General features: G+C 57.2%; 1 protein-coding gene across 3 annotated transcripts in view; it reads right to left on the bottom strand.

Annotated features, from left to right (window-relative positions):
* Positions 1 to 75: 75 nt before the first annotated feature.
* CCM2 (CCM2 scaffold protein) overlaps positions 76 to 13,268 on the bottom strand; it is a 24,425-nt gene continuing 11,232 nt past the window's right edge. For all 3 annotated transcript variants that reach the window (XM_069859187.1, XM_069859186.1, XM_069859188.1), the window contains exons 2-10: positions 12,279 to 12,452; positions 11,530 to 11,613; positions 10,250 to 10,433; positions 9,019 to 9,155; positions 7,161 to 7,296; positions 6,338 to 6,395; positions 4,888 to 5,026; positions 4,330 to 4,468; positions 76 to 2,618 (exon numbers count right to left, since the gene is read on the bottom strand). In XM_069859187.1, the coding sequence (XP_069715288.1) occupies positions 2,338 to 2,618; positions 4,330 to 4,468; positions 4,888 to 5,026; positions 6,338 to 6,395; positions 7,161 to 7,296; positions 9,019 to 9,155; positions 10,250 to 10,433; positions 11,530 to 11,613; positions 12,279 to 12,452 (1,332 nt within the window). In that variant the 3' untranslated portion in view covers positions 76 to 2,337. The remainder of the gene's footprint in view (positions 2,619 to 4,329; positions 4,469 to 4,887; positions 5,027 to 6,337; positions 6,396 to 7,160; positions 7,297 to 9,018; positions 9,156 to 10,249; positions 10,434 to 11,529; positions 11,614 to 12,278; positions 12,453 to 13,268) is intronic.

Below are 13,268 nucleotides of genomic sequence, written 5' to 3'. Positions count from 1 at the left end.
ACCTTCACGGTTCCCCTTGGAGGAAAGGAACCCAAGGGAGGCGAGTGAGGGCTTCACCAAGACCACGACCCGCCCCTGGGTGCAGGATTATATTTACCAGTAACAAAACCTCCTGGGACCTCCTGAGCCACCTCCCCTGGTCCCCAGGAGCTGGAGGTGGAGCCACAACCCCCAGCTGGTGCCTCCTCGTTCCCAGCTGGCTCCAAGGCAGGTTTATTTCCCTACTTAACGAGTCTCGTTAGTATAAAACCCCCCAGGAACGGTTCCGGCTTCTCTTCCCTCGCTCTCCGTACGACGTCCCATCAAAAATGAGGCTGGTTTGGGTTTTTTTTTCTTGGCTTCCAAGGTCCTTTAAGTCTTTAAAGACGTGAAGACCCCACGCGCGCAACCTGCTTGTGGGCTCCGACTCATCGAAAGGCACTAAGGAACCACCCCCAGCTCCACCTTCTCCCAGCGCCGCTGCCTCCTGGGCACACCGAGGAAGAACATCTCGGTTCCTCGACTCCTGGAGGTCCTGGAGCTGAGGAGCTTCATCTCCTCTTGGCTTGGTGGCCGGCGACAACGTGTGCCAAGAGAAAACCTTGAGCTTCTCCATCAAGATGCTCTCCAGATGGATGCGTCGTGGCCAAATCCCTTTCTCCAGGAGCTGAGGGACCTTTTTTTTGGGGCCCTGGAGTTGATGGACCTCGAAACTGGAAGGGAAGGGCTGTTGGAGAGGGGATGAAGGGGACAACAGGGACCTAGCAGCCACCCCACAACCTTCTCCCAGCACCACGAAGCCCAAGGAGAACCACGAGGTTCTCCAAACTCTAAGGAGATGCCCGTGGTGTCCATGTCCCTCCCCCCCAGGTCCTTGAGGCACCTCCTCAATGTTCCAGGTGGGAAAAAAGGGTTGGAGAAGGAAGGAGAAGGCCTGGGCGGCGTTGGGTGCCACCAGAGCCTTGGGGCTGGAGCTCGAGGGTCTCAATGTGACAATAGGGTTAAATAATTCACATTGTGGTCAACTTCATTCAAACCAGGAGGAGGAAGAAGGAAGATGAGGAGGAGGAGGAGGAAGATGAGGAGGAGGAGGAAGAAGAAGATGAGGAGGAGGAGGAAGAAGAAGATGAGGAGGAGGAGGAAGAAGAAGATGAGGAGGAGGAGGAAGAAGAAGATGAGGAGGAGGAGGAAGAAGAAGATGAGGAGGAGGAGGAGGAGGAAGAAGAAGAGGAGGAGGAGGAGGAGGAAGAAGAAGAGGAGGAGGAGGAGGAGGAAGAAGAAGAGGAGGAGGAGGAGGAGGAAGAAGAAGAAGAGGAGGAGGAGGAGGAAGAAGAAGAAGATGAGGAGGAGGAGGAGGAAGATGAGGAGGAGGAAGAAGAAGATGAGGAGGAGGAGGAAGAAGAAGATGAGGAGGAGGAGGAAGAAGAAGAAGAGGAGGAGGAAGAAGAAGAAGAAGAGGAGGAGGAAGAAGAAGAAGAAGAGGAGGAGGAGGAGGAAGAAGAAGAAGAGGAGGAGGAGGAAGAGGAAGAAGAAGAAGATGAGGAGGAGGAGGAAGAGGAAGAAGAAGATGAGGAGGAGGAAGAAGAAGGAGGAGACGAGGAGGAGGAAGAAGAAGGAGGAGACGAGGAGGAGGAGGAAGAAGATGAAGACGAGGAGGAGGAAGATGATGAGGAAGAAGAAGAAGACGACGATGACGATGAGGAGGAGGAGGAGGAAGAAGACGACGAGGAGGAGGAGGAGGAAGAAGAACAAGAAGACGACGAAGACGAGGAGGAGGAAGAAGAAGAAGAAGAAGAAGAAGACGACGAAGATGAGGAGGAGGAAGAAGAAGAGGAGGAGGAGGAGGAAGAAGACGACGGTGAGGAGGAGGAAGAAGAAGATGACGAAGACGGCGAGGAGGAGGAGGAAGAAGAAGACGATGAAGACGAGGAGGAGGAGGAAGAAGAAGACGAGGAGGAGGAGGAAGAAGAAGACGAGGAGGAAGAGGAAGAAGAAGACGAGGAGGAGGAGGAAGAAGAAGACTAAGAGGAGGAGGAGGAAGGCAACGACAAAGAAGATGAGGAGGAGGAAGAGGAGCAGTTCCGAGAGGGATGTGCAAATGTGTAAACCAGGCAGAAGGTTGGAGCCAACGTTGTCTCCCGGGCTTTGCCGAGCTGGCAAACCCAAAGCAGGGACGGTGGCGAGTTGAGGTTCTCCACCACGGTGAGAGGGCACCGAGCGCCTTCCGAGCCGTTAACGAGGACGGGAGATTAATTACATCCTGCTAGAGCCCTGAAAACCTCTTCCAGAGTGCTGGCACCGCTGCAGGGGGGGCTGTTCTTCTCGGAGAAGGTGTCGGGGTTGTCCTCCTCCTCCTCCTCAGGAGGAGTCGCGGTCCATGCTGCAGCCCAGGGCTTCGATGTCGTTGCTGATGTGGGAGATCATCCGGTCCCACTCGTCTTCTTCCGAAGGGCCCGACTGGTCGTCGGAGCTGCCGGCGGCGCCGTTGCCGTTGGTGGTGGAGTTGGAGGTCGTGCTCAGCGTCCTCCTGTACCTCCCAAAACTGTCCGTGATGATGCCCCGGCCGTCCTTCACCCCGATGGTCTCCAAGAAGTTCTCGAAGTGTTGGCTGTCCTTCTCGGGGATGAAAGGGCGAAGACCTGGAGCAGAGAAGAAACCACGAGGAGGACACGGTTAACATCAGCCACGGCTGGAGACCACCAGGATGGGGTTTCCACAGGGGTTTGAACTTCCCCAGGGCCTTCCAAGCCTTCCTGAAGAGCCTGGACCTCCAGGATGGTTGCAATGTGGTGCTCCAGCTCAGCAAAGCGGCACAAGGCTTGGTCGAGGAGATGGTTTTGAGGGGTCAGGGACCACTGGGGTCTCCAACTCGTGGTCACACCTCCTATTTCCACCCTGGAGAACCAGAGCCACCACCTACTGAGGACAAAGACCTCCTGGGATGGGACTTTCCAAGCTCAAAAGGTCCATCTGCTAATTCTGCAGGGAAACATCTCACTTGGGGTTGGTCGAGGAGATGGTTTTGAGGGGACGGGGGGTATTTAATTGACTCATTTTTCCTTCTAATTAGAGGTAGGTGGAGGCCTCAAGTGTTCAAGCTACTGTCTGGTCCTCCAGGTGGGCCCCATCCTGCTCCAGCTTCCAGGTTGAGCTTCATCTCTCTGTCCCCACCAGCTCTATGGTGTGTGTCCTCCTCACTGGCCAAAGGTGAGGAACCTCCTGCTCCCAGGGTTGGTCCCAGCTCTGGGGCTCCTCAAAGCGCTTGGGAGGAGAAACCTCCAGGCACTCAAGAACTTGAGAGAAAAACCCTTAGAGGAGGGGTCTCGCGTGTGGACACTGCTCCTCCTGGAGCTTGGAGGGTTTTCCAAACCTTCCTGGTTCCATAAAAGGTGGATCCATGGGTTGAGACCAACGGGATGAGGTTCCACCAGGAACTTGGGGCACAAGAACCCTGGGCAGCTCCAGCCTAGGAGAAGGCTGGCTGGAAAGGGCCTGGAGGAGAAGGACCTGGGGGGGTTGGTTGGACAGGAGCCAGCAGGGGCTCAGGGGGCCAAGAAGGCCAAGGGCATCTTGGCTTGGAGCAGCCCTGGGGTGGCCAGCAGGAGAAGCACAGGGATTGTCCCCATGGACTTGGTGAGGCCACAGCTCGAATCCTGGGGTCAGTTTTGGGCCCCTCACTCCAAGAAAGACCTTGAGGGGCTGGAGAACGTCTGGAGAAGGGAACGGAGCTGGGGAGGGGCTGGAGAACAAGGGTTGTGAGGAGCAGCTGAGGGACCTGGGGCTGCTTAGCCTGGAGAAGAGGAGGCTGAGGGGAGACCTCATGGGTCTCTGCAGCTCCTGGAGAGGAGGTTGTGGTGAGGTGGGTGCTGGGCTCTTCTCCCAAGGGACACGGGTGGGATGAGAGGAGGTGGCCTCAAGGGTTAGATAGTAGGGAAAACGTCTTTCCCAACAGATGGTGGAATCTCCATCCCTGGAGGTGTTCGAAGACCACGGAGATGCGGCACCCGGGGACACGGTTTAGTCAGCAGGGTGGGGTCGGCCTGGAGGAGCTTAGAGGTCTTCTCCAACTCCAATGACTCAAGGCTCTGAGGTCGGAGCCTGAGCTGGATGGACCCAGCTGCCCTCACGAACGAGGCATCTCCAAAGGGAAGATGGATCGAGATGTTCGTTCCTTGCTTGGTTGCACTTCAAGGAACCTTCAAGCCATCCACACCCACCCCTTCACCCCCCTGTGTCCCACCAGGTCACCAGGACATCCCCACCTGGTGCCGGGGCCTTCATGCTGGCTTGGGAGGGGCTGGTGACCTCTGGTGGGTCGTCCTCGAGGAGTCCCCGGCCCCTGCCACTCACCTAAGAGCAGGAACTTTCTGCTGTCCCCGTAGAGCTGCTTCAAGTTGATGCAGAACTCGTGGATGGAAGCCCCGTTGCGATATTCGTGGAGGAGCATCGCGAACTGCTGGATCTCCTGGGAGGAGAGCTTCGTTCGGAGCTGTGGGAGAGAAGAAACCACGAGCATCACTGGAGCTGGAGGAGAAGGAGATGATGGGAAGCCCAGGGATGGATTTTATTGGTCAAGAGCTGCAGTTGTGAACCAACTCGTGGTGATGGAAAGGCTGGTAGAACCCATGCTGAGCTGGAAGCGTCACCTGGGGACAAGTCAGATGTCCACAAGCTCCATTAGATGGTGCGAGGTGCCTTCAGGGGACAAGGGGATGGGGCTGGTCCTCCAGGAGAAGGACACAAGCCCGTGTTCAGGTCCCAGGAGGCCTCCAAGCACAGTTTGCGTTGAAAAGGAGGTGGTTGAGATGTTTCTACAGCACCGGCTTGTGTTCCACCCACCGAGGGGACAATCCTAAAGCCCAAAGGCCCCGAAGACGCCAAAGGGAAGAAGATCTTCTCCGATCCTACCGTCATCATGTAGTCCTGGAGCAGCTCGGTGGCCGTGGTGCTCAGCTCGCTCTCGCTGACCGTCTTCACGTGTGGAGATGGTTGCGTGGAGAAGGAAGAGGGGGAGTTGCCACCTGCGTCCAAAGCTTCTGGAAAGGAACTGAAAGGCAAAGAGCTCGTGAGGCCTCCTGAGATCCAGGGGCACCTTCTGCATCGAAGATGCTGGTGGTTGGGGCTCTAGAAGAGCCAAGAGGGAGGTGGAGATGCCTCCTCGCTTCCAAAGGGCTTATGGAGAGCCAAGAGGGAGGTGGAGATGCCTCCTCACTTCCAAAGGGCTTTGGAGAGCCAAGAGGGAGGTGGAGATGCCTCCTCGCTTCCAAAGGGCTTTGGAGAGCCAAGAGGGAGGTGGAGATGCCTCCTCGCTTCCAAAGGGCTTTGGAGAGCCAAGAGGCAGGTGGAGATGCCTCCTCAATTCCAAAGGGCTTTGGAGAGCCAAGAGGAAGGTGGAGATGCCTCCTCACTTCCAAGGGCTTTGGAGAGCATGGAAGAGCAGAGAGGTAGGTGGAGATGCCTCCTCGCTTCCAAGGGCTTTGGAGAGCCAAGAGGCAGGTGGAGATGCCTCCTCACTTCCAAAGGGCTTTGGAGAGCCTGGAAGAGCTGAGAGGCAGGTGGAGATGCCTCCTCGCTTCCAGGGTCATTGGAAGGTTCCCTCAGCATGGAGAACTTAACTATGTTGGTTGGGTGACCTGCCCTACGTGGGTAAACGTCCTCTCCAAGCGCTTTCTCCTGCTGGAACAGGGTGGAGAAACTCATAGAATAGGTTGGGTTGGAAGGGACCTTCAAGATCATCCGGTTCCAAGCACCAAATGGCTCAAATCACCTTCTTTGGGGATTAATGATGGAATTTTCAAACAGCATCTGTTGATTTTAGACTAGATGGAAGGAGGAAGTTCTTCCCCATGAGGGTGGGGAGGTCCTGGAACAGGTTGTCCAGGGAAGCGGTGGCTGCTCCATCCCTGGAGGTGTTGAAGGCCACGTCGGATGGGGCTGGGAGCATCCAGCTCCAGCGGGAGGGGTTGGAATTGGATGATTTTGAAGGTCCCTTCCATCCCACCCCATTCCATGATTCCCCGCTCGACGTTTTCAGCCGATTTAGGAGGAGAAAAAAAGATTCTAAAATAAAGGGGTTGGGGGAGAAGGTTTCTCCAGCTCAGCCGGACGTCACGTCCCGGCTTTGCTGACCAAGGGATCTGCGCCTACGTTCGCTACGTGACCTTCTCTGGGAAAGCCCTGGTGGAACATTCCAGCTGTGACGGAACCATCCAGCCGTGGTGAAAGAAAAACAGGGGCTTGGTTTGTTTGAGCCGAGCTGAGCAGAAGCTTTTGACGAGGAGGGTTTAAACGCGGCAGCCAAGCTGCACAAATCGGCTCGGCTGTCGAGTCAACTCAGCGTCCCCCCCCGTTGACTTACAAAGTGCTTGTTTCCGTTTCGTAGGGTTCCTTAACGTCCACTTTGGTCGAAGAGTCATCTGCGAGGAGAAAAAGGGAGATACGGAGGTGAAGAAGCTGAAAGTTGAGGGGTTTCCAGCCTGCGGTCTAAGCCCGTGGTGGTTTTTGGCTCAGTTTTGATGAGGTGCTGGGCCAGGATGTGGATTAGATGCCTCCATGCCACGTGGCTGGAGATGGGAAGGGTGGGAGGGACAAGGAGGGAGGGTGATGGGCTGGAGACCAGCTGGAGAAACACCTACAGGAAGGAGATGGTCCTCGTGTCCCGACAAATGAAACAGAGGAGGGTTTCTTTGTGTCCTCCAGGAGGGAAGCACCAAGCTGGCTCCAACCTTGGAGTGGGAACGAGGAGAGGTGAGGGACGTTGGTGAAGATGAGGAGGCACCAGAAAGCCAGTTGGGGCAAGGAAGGAGATTGATCTCCTCTGCTCCACTCTGGGGAGACCCAACCTGGAGCCCTGGGGCCAGATCTGGAATCTCCATCGTAAGAAGGAGATGGAGCTGTTGGAACGAGTCCGGAGGAGGCCACGGAGATGAGCCAAGGGCTGGAGAACCTCCCACAGGAGGACAGGCTGAGAGAGTTGGGCTTGTTCAGCCTGGAGAAGGCTCCAGGGAGACTTCCTGGAGGTCTTCAAGGTCAGGTTGGATGGGGCTTGGAGCCCCTGAGCCAGTGGGAGGTGTCCCCGCCTGTGGGTTGGAACTGGCTGGACTTTGAGGTCCCTTCCAACCCATTCCAGGATTCCACGACCCTCGATAAAGCAGGAGCCACCATGGAGAACGTGGACTTACCGCTGTGTAAGGACATGTGCCGCGTCGGCGTGGACGCCCCATCAAATATTGCTCTGTCCAAGAAGTCTATGGTGGACTCCGTGTAAACTATCTGGAAGACTTGGCTGAGAAGGGAGCAGAGCTCCTCTGCCGTCACCTAGGAAAGGAGAAGACACCGTGGTGGCTTTGCTCTTCACGCCAACCAGCAGTGACCTGGAGTTGTGGGGACGTTGTCTTCCCAGCAAGGAAACTCAATCATCCAAGATCCAGGACATCGCTTGACCCACAGGGTCTCCACTTAGAGAGTCACGGAATCACCAGGTTGGAAGAGACCCACGGGATCATGGAGTCCAACCGTTCCCATCAATCACTGACCCGTGTCCCTCAGCACCTCGGCCACCCAGCCCTTAAACCCCTCCAGGGATGGGGACTCCTAACCCTTGTTCTCCAGCCCCTCCCCAGCTCCGTTCCCTTCTCCAGACGTTCTGAAGCCCCTCAAGGTCTTTCTTGGAGTGAGGGACCCAGAACTGACCCCAGGATTTGAGCTGTGGCCTCACCAGCATCAAATCCAGAGGGAGAAGAACCTCCCAGGCCCTGCTGGCCACGCCGGCTCTGCTCCAAGCCAAGATGCCCTTGGCCTTCTTGGCCCCCTGGGCCCCTGCTGGCTCCTGTCCAACCAACCCCCCCAGGTCCTTCTCCTCCAGGCCCTTTCCAGCCAGCCTTCTCCTAGGCTGGAGCTGCCCAGGGTTCTTGTGCCCCAAGTTCCTGGTGGAACCTCAGCCCGTTGCTCTCAGCCCATGGATCCAGCCTGTTCAGGTCCCTTTGGAGCCTCCCGACCCTCCAGCAGATCCAGCTCCCACCCAGCTCAGTGTCACCCCCAGACTTGCTCAGGGGGCCCTCGAGGCCTCCATCCAGGTCGTTGATGAAGACCCTGAGCAGGGCTGGACCCAGCGCTGAGCCCTGGGGACCCCACTTGGAACTGGCCTCCAGCTGGAGGTAACTCCATCTCCCACCACTCTCCAGGCTCCAGAGCTGGAGGTGACAACCCTTAGCTGTGTTTTCCTTGGTGCTAGAGATGAACTCCTGAGGTTTATCACCCCAGAGAAGCATCTCAGCCCTCTTTAACCCCCCAGTCCCAAGCAATAGGAGATAGGACGCTCCATCGTTAACTCCCAGCATTTAATTAGCTCCCAGATGCTCTGTCCTGCCCCTCAGTTTGGCCTCCTGGGCTTTGAGCTCCACAACCTCCACCCCAACCAGGTGCAGATGCCCCAGAGAGGGTTTAGAGCTAAAAACGGGGCGAGCAAAACTCAACCCTGCAGGCCAATGGGCTCCTGCGGTAGAAGCTGGAGGACGGGAGCCGAGATCGAAATCTCTGGGTCTCAACGAAGCAAATTTCCGGGTCAGCATCGGGAAAATATCCTGGTGAGCAAAATCCTGGCTGGTTGTCTTCACGGATCTCCTGCTGGTGGAGAAAACTCTGCGCCTCTGGCACCACCAGCAAGAGGAACCATCTTGTGATACCCTCTTGCGTCCAAATTGGGTTCTGGGGCTGCTGTAGGAACCGAGTTTCCTCTTCCAGCTGTGCCAGCAAAGCTACGTTGGACCCTCAAGTCCCACCTCCAGTCTTAAATCGGGGCCTACGCGTGTTCCAGAACCTCCAGCCAAGCAAGGAGCCGGCCACGTGCCACAAGGAACACTTGGCAAGAGCAGGATGAGGCCACCTCAAGCGTCCTCGCTCTCCACCCTCAATCTGAGAGACGGTGCCCTGGTCCTATAAGCATAAAACCTCCCAGTAATCCCAGTCCCACCGCAAGCAGTGACTCTGGAGGCAACGCCAACGTGGGAGAGAGTCTGAATGGAGTGGTTGGAGTCTTACTTTGTTCTCCGTGGCCAGGACCACCAGGCAACAGGCTTCGACAGGAACCACGCCGCTCTCGGACAGCGAGCTCGAGGTGAGGGCCTTGGAGCTCTCGGCACAGAGACTCTGGCTCGGCGAGATCCTAGGATCCTGAGCTGAGAAAGAGAAGAATCGTGACGGAAAGGTCAAGGCGGGGAGAGAACATCAAGGAGGCCATCGTACAATGAGGCATCTTGGGTGGAGAGCGAAGGCCTCGAAGCAGGAGAGCAGGAGATCCCACAGCCAGCAGAAAACGCCTTGGAGGATGGAGCTCTTGGAGCTTCACCTGAACCCTGCACGGGGTCTAAGTCTGGAGGACAAGTCCTCAATCTGGAGATGGTTTCTGACACCTCTGAGAACTTCTGGAGTCCTCAAAGTAAGAAGGATTGGGAACCGTGGGAACAAGGTCAGGCTGGGAGGAGAAGGGATTGAGAGCAGCTCTGAGGAGAAGGACTTGAGGGGCTGGGGGTGAGGAGCTCCATGTGAGCCGGGAAAGTGTCCTCCCAGCCCAGAAACCCCACCGTGCCCTGGGCTGAAGCCAAAGCTGCGGGACCCGCAGGGAGGGAGGGGATTGTCCCCTCTGCTCCTCTCTGGGAGACCTCAGCTGGAGGGTTGGGGCCAGGGCTGGAGTCCTCAATGTAAGGAGGAGATGGAGCTCTTGGAACGGACCCTGAGGAGGCCACAGAGATGATCTGAGGGCTGGAGAACCTCCTGTATGAGGCCAGGCTGAGAGAGTTGGGGTTGGTCAGCCTGGAGAAGGCTCCAGCGAGACCTCAGAGCAGCTTCCAGGACTGAAAGGGGCTCCAGGAAAGCTGGGGAGGGACTTCTTCTGAGGGCCTGGAGTGACAGGACAAGGCTAAATGGCTTCAAACGAGAAGGGAGAAGATTTAGATTAGACACGAGGAAGAAATTCTTCACCATGAGGGTGGGGAGGCCCTGGAACAGGTTGCCCAGAGAAGCTGTGGCTGCTCCATCCCTGGAGGTGTTGAAGGCCACGTTGGATGGGGCTTGGAGCCCCTGATCCAGTGGGAGGTGTCCCTGCCCAGGGCAGGGGGTGGAACTGGGTGATCTTTAAGGTCCCTTCCAACCCAACCCATCCCACGATTCTATAAAACAAAGCACCAACGCTACACGAGGACAACGGTGGCCGCTGGACACCCCAAAAACCAGGTGGCAACCCTAGAGCCGGCCCGTGGTGGCCACCACCTACCCGTTTTCAGCACGACCAGGTGAGAGGAGTCATCGCGGATGTAGGAAACGGACGCGATGTCATGGATGGGGACCCTGAGGATGAGGTCTTCTCCATCCCTCCACACCAGCTTGATGTTGTAGGCAGAGAGACTGATGACGGCGTCGTGTTCTTGGGTCAGCTGGCCCGGGAGCTGGTGGGCTCTCTAGAATGACCATAAAATAAGTAGAAACTGGTCCATACTGGGGCCGGAGCTTCATCAAGGACATTGACAGCGAGATGGAGGGCATCTCAGCAAGGTTGGAGAGGACACCAAGCTGAGAGGGGCAGTTCCCACAGGGGAAGGATGGGATGTCACCTAGAGGGACCTGGAGAAGCTGGAGAAGTGGGGCTGGGAGAACCTCAGGAGGGTCAACAAGGGCAAGGTCCTACACTTGGGTCTGGGAAATCCCTGGGTTCAATCCAGGCTGGGGGTGATGGGCTGGAGAGCAGCCCTGAGGGGAAGGACTCGGGGGGCTGGGGGGGAGAAGCTCCACAGGAGCTCAACATGAAACCCCCCGTGTCCTGGGCTGCAGCCAGAGCAGCGTGGGCAGCAGGGAGGGAGGGGATTGTCCCCTCGGCTCCTCTCGGGGAGACCTCAGCTGGAGGGTTGGGGCCAGCTCTGGAATCCTCAGCAGGAGAAGGAGATGGAGCTGTTGGAACGGGGCCAGAGGAGGCTCCAAGGATGATGCGAGGGCTGGAGAACCTCCCGTACGAGGACAGGCTGAGAGAGTTGGGATGTTCAGGAGAAGAGAAGGCTCCCAGGAGACCTTAGAGTGACCTTCCAGAACCTGAAGGGGCTTCTATGAAAGCCGGGGACGAGGTTTTTAGCAGGACCTGGTGTGGTAGGACAAGGGGTGATGGGTTTAACCAAAGAGAGGAGACGTTTAGATGAGATCTTGGGAAGAAACGTTCTCCTGGGAGGGTGGGGAGGCCCTGGAACAGGTTGTCCAGAGAAGCTGTGGCTGCCCCATCCCTGGAGGTGTTGAAGGCCACGTTGGATGGAGCTTGGAGCCCCTGATCCAGTGGGAGGTGTCCCTGCCCATGGCAGGAGGTGGAACTGGGTGATCTTTGAGGTCCCTTCCAACCCTTCTAGGATTCTAGGGTTTGAAGCCTGAGCAGCTTTCCCTCCCCCATTTGTAGCACCAGGACAGAGGCCACCAGGTGGCCCAGGAACCCAGCCCCGAGGAGGTCCCACAGGTCCTCGTTTCCTGTCAGGTAGAGGCTGCAGAGAGTGGGTTCTCCAACAGGTGAGCTCTCACCTTGGCGTTATCGATCAGATGCAGGATTTCCGTGCGACTGGAGGGGTTCAGGTACCCCGGGATGGACGTCAGTTGACCTAAATACTGGGAAAGAAGAACCGCAGCGTCACCAGAGCGAGGACACACCAAGCACGGCCCCAAACATGCCCCCTGCGGCGAAGGAGACATCGTCAACGTTCAGGAAGGAGATGGATCTGCTGGAGTGAGTCTAGAGGAGGTTATGGAGATGACGCGAGGGCTGGAGAACCTCTACTGTGAGGCCAGGCTGAGAGAGGTGGGGAGAAGGATCTGGGGAGACCTCAGAGCAGCTTCCAGCACTGAAAGGGGCTCCAGGAAAGCCGGAAAGGGGCTTTCTCCAAGGACATGGAGTGATAGGACCACGGGGAATGGCTTGAAATTGGAAAGGGGAAGATTTAGATTGGACATTAGGAAGAAATTCTTCACCGTGAGGGTGGGGAGGAGCTGGAACAGGAGAAGTGGTGGCTGCCCCATCCCTGGAGGTGTTGAAGGCCACGTTGGATGGAGCTTGGAGCCCCTGATCCAGTGGGAGGTGTCCCTGCCCGTGGCAGGAGGTGGATCTGGATGGGCTTTGAGGTCCCTTCCAACCCAACCCGTTCCACGAATCTACAAAAGGGTTGGTGCCCCAAGCCCGTTTTGAAGCTGCTACATCTCCACCTCAAGCCTTCGCGTTCTCCTAACGCAGACGAGGTTTCTTAATTACAGACGAGGCCCAAGCTGAGAGCTGTTACCTTCACTTCCTTCTCGATGTAGTCATTGAGCAGCACGTCCGGCTCGACGCGGTCGGGCAGCGACACCAGCACCGTGTGGAGAGGCCTCCTCTCCGTAACCTTCTCCTGGGCTTTTTTATCCCGGCCCTTTTCACCCTTCAGGAAGACGCGTTTGAAAGGAGACACGATTCCAGGCTGCGGAGAGGGAAGGAAGCGCCACGACGTTGGGGTTAAACGAGAAAGAGCTTGTACATCAAATTGGGAAGCAACCAGCATCACCAAGTGCTCCTCCAGGCTGTAGATCTGGCCCAAAAGTCTGGTTTTAGCAGCTCCAACCACCCATGGAGAGGTTGGGTTTAGAGCTACAAACCCACAGTGCGTGAGCTTCTGCTGGAAATCACAGAATCACCAGGTTGGAAGAGACCCACCAGGTCATGGAGTCCAACCATCCCCATCAACCACTGACCCGTGTCCCTCAGCACCTCGGCCACCCGGCCCTTAAACCCCTCCAGGGAAGGGGACTCAACCCCCTTCTCCAGACGTTCTCCTTCTCTGTTCCCTTCTCCAGACGTTCTCCAGCCCCTCAAGGTCTTTCTTGGAGTGAGGGGCCCAGAACTGACCCCAGGATTCCAGCTGTGGCCTCACCAGCACCAAATCCAGAGGGAGAAGAACCTCCCTGGCCTTGCTGGCCACGCCGGCTCTGCTCCAAGCCAAGATGCCCTTGGCCTTCTTGGCCCCCTGGGCCCCTGCTGGCTCCTGTCCAACCAACCCCCCCAGGTCCTTCTCCTCCAGGCCCTTTCCAGCCAGCCTTCTCCTAGGCTGGAGCTGCCCAGGGTTCTTGTGCCCCAAGTTCCTGGTGGAACCTCAGCCCGTTGGTCTCAGCCCATGGATCCAGCCTGTTCAGGTCCCTTTGGAGCCTCCCGACCCTCCAGCAGATCCAGCTCCCACCCAGCTCAGTGTCACCCCCAAACTTGCTCAGGGGGCCCTCGAGGCCTCCATCCAGGTCGTTGA

Source organism: Phaenicophaeus curvirostris, chromosome 6 (genome assembly GCF_032191515.1).
Source record: "Phaenicophaeus curvirostris isolate KB17595 chromosome 6, BPBGC_Pcur_1.0, whole genome shotgun sequence".
NCBI lineage: Eukaryota > Metazoa > Chordata > Aves > Cuculiformes > Cuculidae > Phaenicophaeus > Phaenicophaeus curvirostris.
This window is presented reverse-complemented; position numbering and strand designations above follow the sequence as displayed.